The following is a 10,781-nucleotide window of genomic DNA, read 5'->3' on the forward strand; positions in this document are numbered from 1 at the left end:
TGGTCGCACAGAGCCACCAGCACAGCAGAAGAGGGAGCAGGGTGCAGAAGCGGAGCGGCCGTGCCCTAGACACTACGCCCGCTACTGCCCAACGCAGCAAGGGAACGAGCGCACCAAAGTCAGCTCAAAGGAGTTCTCTAGCGTGGAAGTTCTTTAGAAAATGTGCTGATGACAGGACACGAGTGGTTTGCACCCTGTGCAATCAGAGCTTGAAGCGAGGCATGAACCTTCTCAACCTGAGCACAACCTGCATGATCAGGCATCTAAGTGCAAAGCACGAGCTGCAGTGGAGTACACACCTTCAAAACCAAGAAACGTCTCTGGCTCATCCTGCTTCCTCTTCTGCTGCAGTCTCGGCCGCTCCAGCCACATCTGTAGTGATACCGGCACCTGCCACCCCGCAAACAGACGATCTGTCAGCAACACCACCACCTGGGTCACCAACAACCATCTCCACAATGTCCCGTGGAAGCGTTCAGCTTTCCATCTCCCAAACACTTGAGAGGAAGAGGAAGTACCCCCCTACCCACCCGCGATCCCTGGCCCTGAATGCCAGCATTTCAAAATTATTGGCCTTTGAAATGCTGTCATTCCGTCTGGTGGAGACGCACAGTTTTAAAAACCTTATGTCGGTGGCTGTCCCACAGTACGTCGTGCCCAGCCGCCACTACTTTTCCAGGCAAGCCATCCCTTCCCTGCACAACCAAGTGGGGGAAAAAATCAGGTGTGCACTGCGCAACGCCATCTGTGCCAAGGTCCACCTAACTACGGATACGTGGACCAGTAAGCACGGTCAGGGGCGTTATATCTCCCTAACGGCACACTGGGTAAATGCAGTGGCGGATGGGCCTGAGGCGGATAGCAATTTGGCGCATGTCCTTCCACCACCGAGGATTGCAGGGCGCTTCAGTTTGCCTCCTGTTCCTAACTCCTCCTACTCCGCTTCCTCATCCTCTACCGCCTCCTCATCCGGACAGCGTAACACCTTCACCACCAACTTCAGCACGGCCAGGGGTAAACGACAGCAGGCAGTTTTACAACTTGCCTGTTTGGGGGACAAACCACACACCGCGCAGGAGTTGTGGAGGAGCATGGAACAGCAGACAAATGAGTGGTTGCTGCCAGCGAGCCTCAAGCCCGGCCTGGTGGTGTGCGATAACGGGCGAAATCTCATAGCAGCTCTGGGCCTAGCCGGTTTGACGCACATCCCTTGCCTGGCGCATGTGCTGAATTTGGTGGTGCAGAGGTTCCTTAAAAACTACCCCGATATGTCAGAGCTGCTGCAGAAAGTGCGGGCCGTTTGTGCGCACTTTCGGCGTTCTCACCCTGCTGCTGCTCGCCTGGCAGCGCTGCAGCGTAACTTCGGCCTTCCCGCTCACCGCCTCATATGTGACGTGCCCACAAGGTGGAACTCCACCTTGCACATGCTGGAAAGACTGTGCGAGCAGCAGCAGGCCATAGTGGAGTTTCAGCTGCAGCACGCACGCGTGAGTCGCTCTGCGGAACAGCACCACTTCACCACCAATAACTGGGCCTCCATGCGAGACCTGTGTGCCTTGTTGCGCTGTTTTGAGTACTCCACCAACATGGCCAGTGGCAATGACGCCGTTCTCAGCTTAACTATCCCACTTCTATGCCTCCTTGAAAAAACAATTCGGGCGATGATGGAAGAGGATGTGGCACAGGATGAGGAGGAGGAGGAGGATGAAGAGGTAACATTTCCAAGGCTTTCAGGGCAGTCATTCGCAAGGGGCTCCGAGGGTGGGTTCCTGCACACGCAAACGCCAGGGACGCAATTGTCCAGCAGGGGCACAGTTCTGGAGGATGAGGAGGATGAGGAGGAGGAGGAGCTGGAGGAGGAGATGGAACCATGTTCACAGCAGGGTGGCACCCAGGCCAGCTCATGGCCATCACTGGTGCGTGGCTGGGGGGATACAGAGGACACGGACCATACACCTCCCACAGAGGACAGCCTTTCGTTGCCTCTGGGCAGCCTGGCACACATGAGCGATTACATGCTGCAGTGTCTCCACAACGACCGCCGAGTTGCCCACATTCTAACTTGTGCTGATTACTGGGTGGCCACGCTGCTGGATCCCCGTTACAAGGACAACGTACCGTCCTTAATTCACTCACTGGAGCGCGATCGCAAGATGCGCGAGTACAAGCGCACGCTGGTAGACGCCATGCTGCTGGCATTCCCATCTGACAGCGGGGCCACAGTGGAAGCACAAGGCAGAGGAGGAGGAGGAGGAGGTCGCCAACGCAACCAGGGCACCGCCAGCACCTCAGAAGGCAGGGTTAGCATGGCCGAAATGTGGAAAAGCTTTGTCAGCACGCCACAACAAACAGCAGCACCAGCAGCTCAGATGGAACGTCTTAGCAGGAGGCAGCATTTTACCAACATGGTGGAGCAGTATGTGTGCACACGCCTACATGTAGTGAATGACGGGTCTGCCCCCTTCAACTTCTGGGTCTCCAAATTGGGCACATGGCCTGAGCTTGCCCTTTACGCCTTGGAGGTGCTGGCGTGCCCTGCAGCCAGTGTATTATCTGAACGGGTATTTAGCACGGCTGGGGGCGTTATAACAGACAAGCGCAGCCGCCTGTCCAGAGACAATGTGGACAAGCTCACGTTCATTAAAATGAACCAGGCATGGATCCCACGGGACTTTTCCGTACCTTATGCAGAATAGCAATGGATACCGACCTTACCCACCCATTGTTCCATTTTTGCTCTTTCTCACTCTTTTGGGGTGTACCCTCATTTAAAATTTGTGAAAAGAAGCAGTGTTGGCTACCTCGTCCTCCTCCTCAGGGCCAGATTAATGTAGGGGCTATTGGAGCTGCAGCTCCAGGCCCCTACCTTTTATATAGGCCCCGGGTTGGCCATATTCACTGTTACCGCTCTTCTGTCACTTGTAAACACAGAAGTCTGGCTTCTATGCTCGCTTCCCCAGGCAGCACCCTCAGAACCTCCCCACACAGCGTGAAGGCCGGACAAGGAGGGACAGTTGGCGATGCATGGATGTGTTTATGGGCTTCAGAGACAGCATCCCATGTTGAATTAGGCATGCATGGCTGCACCCTTCCTCCTCTGGGTGCATGGCAAGGCACGGCCCTAAGGCCCTTCAAAATCCTCAGCACCAAGCCCATGATGCTGTTAATCCGGCCCTGGTCCTCCTCCACCGCCGCTTCCACCTACACCGCCCATAGGTGTGCGCAGCCTATTGCATTAAGGTGTGCACCCCAAAGTTGAAATACACATGCATGTGTTTGCCAGCAGGGAGAGTAATGTATCGGGGCCATGTACCTGTAGGCAAGGAGAAATAGAGCAGAGCAGGTCCCAGGGAGATCTTTCCCATCTCCTCACTGGCAATGCTATGTGCCCTAGGTGATTAGGGTGTGCCCAGGCACACCCAGCACACCCTGTGCGCACGCCTATGTCACCGCCACATCCACCACCACCTCAACCTCCCTCCTACTCCATATGGGCCTCGTCCTTCAGAGATGAAGAAGAACATTGTTTTATTTTTCTGTTTTTTTTTGTTGTTTTAAGTTATTTCCCTATCCACATTTGTTTGCAGAGCACTTGCCATGCTCTTAATTACGTTTTGCTGCCATTTGCAGCACTCTAGCCCTTTCCTTTGGTGTTTTAGAGCCATTTTAGTGCCTTAAAGTTCGGGTCCCCATTGACTTCAATGGGGTTCGGTGTCCGGGAAAAGTTCGGTAAAAGTCCGGGACACGGACCCGGACTTTTTTTTAAAGTTCGGCCGAACCCGTCGAACACGGACATCTAGGTGTCCGCTCAACCCTAAATATGTCATCATGAGGAGTCTGTAGGGCCCTCCAGCTGTTGCGGAACTACACATCCCATGAGGCAGTGTAAAACTCTGACAATCACAGACATGTCTAGGCATGATGGGAATTGTAGTCCCTGAACAACTGGAGGGCCATAGTTCGAAGACCTCTGCTGTAGGTGGTTCAATTAGCATCTACCCATAAAATATATTATAATTTGCAGAACTGACCCTTGACATTAGGAGGACTGACTTTTTAAATAGTTTAGACCAGTACAAGCTGTAGTCCCACTGGTTGTTACTGCAGTAATAAAAAATGTAGCACTTTGCTCATTGTACTGTTTCTTGAATAAGGCCAGTAATAAGTAAATGAGAACCGTCTCTTTTAGACACTGTTGTGTAGATGGATGCTCTATGAACAGTGAAATCTTAATCTACAATAACTTATATTTTGCTCGTTCGGTGTGGTTGAGTATATAATAGTTAATGTTATTTTAGCTACACATAAATGGTGTGTTCATTTATGCTTCATGCTGACACTGCTGAAGTTGCAGAACATTAAAATGAAAAACAGTTGTGAAATAGCTGAGTACATTTTTTGTAATGTTCATACATGTGCATTTGGTGAGAATCAGTTAGATGCCAAATATACTGTAAGATCTAAAACTGACACATGTATTAAATTACATTCCCTTCCACTGTCTCTCCCCGTTATATAACCACACAGACTTCTCTTATTCCTCAGGCTAGAGGTGAAAGTGGAGATCAGAAAGGAATGAAAAAGCCCACAAATGTTTTCCCTTGACTAATAATTAAATCAAGCAGTTTAAATAGGAAACATATAGAGGTTTCTCTCCAGACATCCTAAACTACAGGTAACGTAAGGGATAACATGCATTAAAAAGTAGTTAGTCACTGGATTACACCACAGTGTTTTTACTAGTTCTATTTCTACAATGGAATTCAGGGGGATAGAAGCAAAGTTTTATTTCTGCAACAGAGAATAGAGGCAGATAGTAGCATGCAGGTATTAGCCATGGAGCACAAAATGTGCAAGGCTGCAGTCTCTTCGTGCTATTACTGATGACTTCCTTCCCCCTTCTTCATAGTACCTTGCACAGAGCCATAGCCTGGGTTTGCTCACTAAGCCTAAAAGCCTCTCACCATACCTACATTGATGACTATTGACTAACTCAATCTATCATGTAGGTTCTCTGCAATAGGGATGATCAAACTTTTGAAAAGTTCGTTTCGACCAGAACACCTGAACTTCCCAAAAGTTCGGCCCGGATTTCAGAACCCCATTGAAATCAATGGGACCCGAACTTCGGTAATCAAAAAACACCATTTTGAAGCCCTAAAACCCAATAAATTCCCCTAAAAAGTACCTAGGGTTCTGGGTCATGCCCCAGGGACTATTAACCACTTTACCACTGGAGGATTTTGCTGTCTTCCGTCCAGGCCACTTTTTGCGATTCGGCGCTGTGCGAATTTAACTGACAATTGCGCGATCGTGCGACGCCGTACCCAAACGAAATTTGCGTCCTTTTTTACCCACAAACAGAGCTTTCTTTTGGTGGTATTTGATCACCTGTGCGATTTTTACTTTTTGCGCTATAAACAAAAAAAGAGCATTTATTTTGAAAAAATAACAATATTTTTAACATTTTTTTTTATATGAAATTCCCCCCCAAAAAAATGTAAAAATCAAATTTTTTAAAAATTTTTGGCCAATTTGTTTTCTGCTACCTATGTTTGGTAAAAAAAATCGCAATAAGTGTATTTTGATTGGTTTGCGCAAAAGTTATTGCGTTTACTAACTAAGAGAAAGATTTCTGTAATTTTTGGTGTTTTTTTTTTAACGCGTAATGGCGGTGATCTGCGATTTTTTTTGCGGGACTGCGACATTACGGCGGACAGATCGGACCCTTGACTGACATTTTTGACACTTTTGGGGGTACCAGTGACATTACTGCAGTAATCAGTGCTATATATATGCACTGTTACTGTAAAAATGACACTGGCAGTGAAGGGGTTAATTTTATTGGAGAGGGAGGGGTTAATGTATGCCTGGTGCTTACTGACGTGTGGGGGGGGGGTGACTTTGTGAGACAGGGACAGATCGGATGTCCAGCTATGCTGAACACTCCGATCTGTCACTTCCTGTCACTATGGAGATCCGCCCGCTCTGTTTACACAGGCGGGCGGATCTCCTCACTCGATTCCCCGACGATCGGGGCAGAGCAGCGGCGTAGGTCTATGTCGCTGGACGGGATCGTGCCACTTTGCCGCAGTACGCTCAATGTGCGCGGTGGGCAAGTGGTTAATCACACAAAAAAAAAAGTTCTTTAACATTTTAATTTTTGATAGAGAGACAATTATTGAAAAAATTATTGAAAAAAAAAAAGAGATTTCTTTGGATTTAGTGTCTGGGGGGGTCTAAACAGTGTACCTGTGAAGTTTCAGCTCTGTAGCATGTCCAGAACCAGAAAAAAAAAGGTTGTTTGTATTAGAATTAATATAGAACAGGGATATGGCTCCGCTATTTTCACACCTTGCTGGTTTTGTAGCAAGCGTTTTTTTGGGCATTTTTTGTGGGTCTTTGGAGGCAGGCAAAACATCTGAACTTCTGTATAGGGGTATATATACACACACACTCATATGTATATATAGGTGTGATAGGAGCGGAGACATATGCCTGTTAATTATTTCATTAGCGCAAGCATAGTGTTCTGCTACTTTCACACCTATGTATGTGTAGGTGTATATATACATACATGTGTGTGTATATATACCCCTATACAGAAGTTCAGATGTCATGCCTGACTCCAAACATGTCCTCAAAAAAGCCCTATAAACGCCTGCAGCAAAAAGCAGGCTGACCGGTGAGAAGCCATATCGCTCTTCTGTAAGTGACCTAAGAGAAATGATCTTTTCTCTATAGCGGTCACAATGACATGGAAGGGTTTTGTGACCCTGCCATAGCAGTCAGAGTCAGTTAACCCTACACTACACTACGGTCACCCTGGCACTTAACACTTTCCCTACAGAAACTAGATTATTAAAGCTAACTAAAGTGGAAAATAGCGCCCTAACTACACTAGATATCCCTTTCCTCACACTAAAAATTGCTAAATGACACTTTGAAGCAGAAGTAACAGAACTGCTTCCACTCTCTTCCATGTCCCTGTATTACAATGCTAGGAATTTGGCAGGGCTATCTTATATACTGGGGGGCGTATTCACTAATGATTGGCCTCTGGACCCCCTAGTCACTCCAATCACATTCCTAGCATTCTCCTGCCCCCTCAATTGGCTTTTACTGATGGTTCTGGTACAATCACTGGCTTTTAAAGCCCATTTCCTGTCCCATTGCATTTTGGTGGGTTCTGGTTGCCGAATTACCAACTTTTTCAGCAAAAAGTTCGTAATTCGGCCGAATTTCGAACAGCCAATGTTCGGGTCGAACCGATGGTCGACCCGAACCTTTCGATCATCCCTACTCTGCAACTACAGAAGGTTTAGGGAATCATGTTTTCATAGTGGTCACATTTATTTTTTATTTTTTTACAGGTACTTATATAGCTCTGTCAATTTACGCAGTACTTTACAGATACATTGTACATTCACATCAGTCCCTACCCTCAAGGAGCTTACAATCTAAGGTCCGTAACTCACATTCATACATACACATAGTAGTGTAGGGCCAATTTATACAGGATGCAATTAACCAGCCAGCATGTTTTTGGAATGTGGGAGGAAACTGGAGTACCCGTAGGAAACCCATGCAGGCACAGGGAGAACATGTAAACTCTAGGCAGGTAGTGTTGTAGTTGAGATTTGAACCAGTGACCCTTTTTACTGCTAGGAGAAAAGTGCTAACCACTATACCCTCCTATTTAGGGCTTGCTCACACTTGACTACAATTCTATTGCTTAAAAAAAGTTAGCGTAATTGTAGCACCCTTCTAGGTAGGTGCTAGGAAAAGTATATGTGTAGCCCTGTCTGCTTATCAGGGGGGCCTGATCAGTTAGTGAGGCTGTCATGTGTTTCCAGGTGTAGTCTGTTGAGTCTGGGGAGTCTCCCCACTGCATCCATGAGGGCTCTTGTTGGACAATGGAGGAATCCTGGCCAATAGCGCACCAGGATTTATGGCTATCCCAGTGGGCGGAGTTCACCGCAATGCACCCTGGGATTGGCTATAAACCTGGTGGGAGCACGTGACAGGGTGTCTTTGGCGGGGAGCAGAGTCCCAGGAGGAGTTTGACGGCTGTCTCTCCTCCTGTCAGAGCAGTGAAGGTGTCCTGGGTGGTCGGCCTGAGGGACCGGAGGTTGAGCTGGGCTGCAGAAATGGATCCAGAGTGTTGCTGACCGAGTGGAGCTGCTGGGCAGAAGTTTCCAGGAAAAACAGTGTTGTGAGTACTCGAAATCTTCCCAGGGGTCTGCCTAAGAGAGGGGGCCACTCCAGAAGGTCAAGGGGATCCAGGAGCCAGCTAACCAGTAGTTGTGGCAAACAAAGGGGATGCCAAGTGTTAAGCCCTGAAGATAAGGGAGTGAAAGGGGGCGCCAGTGTGGGCCCTGAAGCGTCCAGCAGTGAAGCAAAAGTGTATAAGTAGCTACTTCAGGAAGGAGTACCTAAGGCAGCTAAGAGAGGATTTCTTTAGTTGAAGCTCAGCCACAAGAATAGTTCAGTGTTAACCGGCATCCGGCCAGCGTTAACCAGCATCAAGTCAGCGTTGGCGGGCATTCAGCCAGCATCAAACCAGCGTCAAACAGTACTTCTTAAGAGTCTACGCCAAATTGTGCATAGTTGAGTTGAAGGAGTATCCTACTCATCCCTTCTCCCATCCAAGTTCCTAAATAAATAAAAAACCCAAAGATACTGAACTGGTCATTGTCTCAGTGCTCACACTTTGAGAAACATGCTTAAATGTGCTGTTGTTAGCGGTAACCCAGGGGGACCCATATCCAGCAAAACGGCTGGGAATTGTGCTACATAATGTATAGCGTTAGTATCGGTGTTAGATTGGCGTCAATGAGCTTTGGTATGGGCCTACAAGTGGTAATGACAAGTTAAAAACACTCCCTAAAGGCCCTATGCGCAGTTTTGAAGGGTTTGATGAGCATTAAGGTGCAGTAAAACCACTCAACAGATGTTTTAAATGGGAAGTGACCGTACAGAAAATAAACTAATTTAATGCCCCGCAATTGTATAGCAACAGTGCCACAAACGCCTTCCAGAGCGCCTACGAACATTGCCATGGACTTGCATGGGAGGTGTTGAAAGGCTTCAAACGCCTCTTGACTCGACATGATGTTTTAGTTTTGAAAAAAAAGCAACGCTAATGCTTCGTGTATTGATAACTTGAACAGCACAATGTGCTGTCCATTGAATAATTTGCATAGGTTCTTGAGGGACGTTTTTAACGCCAGTGTGAATTTAACCTAGCAGGAGCTTGTCCCCATGCCTACCAATCATTAATAGGGACCAAGAGCTATCTTTTACAGATCAGTCTCTGTGCTGGGAGCATGCAGTGAGTGTGCTCTCAGGCACAGAATCAACAGCTTCCCACATATGCGCAGTGCATGAATGTTAAAGCCCTTTTAACACTGCACATCTGTGTTACACGAACGGCACGAAGAGGCAGACTATTTATTTAAACAAACCTATTCTCATAAAAATATATGTGCATTTAATATACTTTATGTATGTTATATACCTTTAAACGCCTCCCTTGTGTAGACATCCAAAAGCCCTGAGACTACCAAAACAGTGTCTCTCCTGTGCTCAAGTGATGTGCAGGAAGGTGAATACAGTAATCTGAATGGCCTTTTGCACACAAACTTGTGGTCTTGCTGCCCTCTCAGCACCAAGGATATCCAAATATACTGGAAAAAACAACAGCAAGAGAAGGGCACACTAACCTCGTGCATTACCACTAAAAGAGTTTATTAAAATCCAAAATGGTAGCACACAAGTGCTACTTTTGGCTCTGAGGAAGAGGGTCCTCCCTCGAAACACGTCAACCAGACCATTTTGGATATAATCACATTATCCAGCAGTTAAGGAGTATCCTGGAGGCGATTTGTCTCTAATTTATTTTATTTTTTATTTATTTCAGGTTCTTATATAGCGCTGTCAATTTATGCAGTGCTTTACATATACATTGCACATTAACATCAGTCCCTGCCCTCAAGGAGCTTACAATCTAAGGTCCCTAACTCACATTCATACATACATAGTAGGGCCAATTTTTTTTTTTTTTTTTTTTTTATACAGGATCCAATTAATCTACCAGCATGTCTTTGGAGTGTGGGAGGAAAGCAGAGTACCCGGAGGAAACCCGCACAGGGAGAACATGCAAACTCCAGGCAGGTAGTGTCGTGGTTGGGATTTGAACCAGCGACCCTCTTGCTGCTAGGTGAAAGTGAGAACCACTACACCACTGTGCCGCATGTATAGATCTTATGTTTGTGAGTACAATGTGTGCTACCTTTTAGGATTTTAATAAACTCTTTTAGTGGTAATACATGAGATTGGTGTGCCCTTCTCTTGTTTTTCAGGCCTGAGACTACTCCTGGGAGCTGCCATCTTGCAATGTCAGCAGCCACAGCAGATTTAGAGCTGTCATTCAAGTAACACTTAATAGTATTCCTCTACATTTCTACCTTGGCTGCTACATAAAAGATGCAGGGGGGTGAAGGGAGGGTTAAAGGAGCTTGGCCAGCACAGACACTAATTAGACATTCCCAGAAGCGGAGAGCAAATTGAAAGGCACAATGCATGTAAATTAAAAGACAGTTTTAGAAAAGAAAAAAAAATTAATTAAGCATTTAAAATACTTGGTTTTTCTGTACCTTTACCTGCATTCTAGGCATGTTGATGTAAGAGTCTCTTAAATATATAATTAGAATTATTCTTTTTTAGGAATATCCTCAGAATACTGTATATCGAGTGCCACCTAATTATTCACCTTTATC

At 46.7% G+C, this 10,781-nt stretch overlaps 1 protein-coding gene across 3 annotated transcripts in view; it reads left to right on the forward strand.

Annotated features, from left to right (window-relative positions):
- The window catches only part of MED12L (mediator complex subunit 12L), an 837,051-nt gene that overhangs the window by 760,243 nt on the left and 66,027 nt on the right, over positions 1-10,781 (forward strand). For all 3 annotated transcript variants that reach the window (XM_082251515.1, XM_082251517.1, XM_082251516.1), the window contains exon 38: positions 10,729-10,781. This exon is cut by the window's right edge and continues 101 nt beyond it. In XM_082251515.1, coding sequence (XP_082107641.1) covers positions 10,729-10,781 — 53 coding nt within the window. The remainder of the gene's footprint in view (positions 1-10,728) is intronic.

This window comes from Pelophylax lessonae, assembly GCF_965119305.1.
Source record: "Pelophylax lessonae genome assembly, chromosome: 3".
Lineage (NCBI taxonomy): Eukaryota > Metazoa > Chordata > Amphibia > Anura > Ranidae > Pelophylax > Pelophylax lessonae.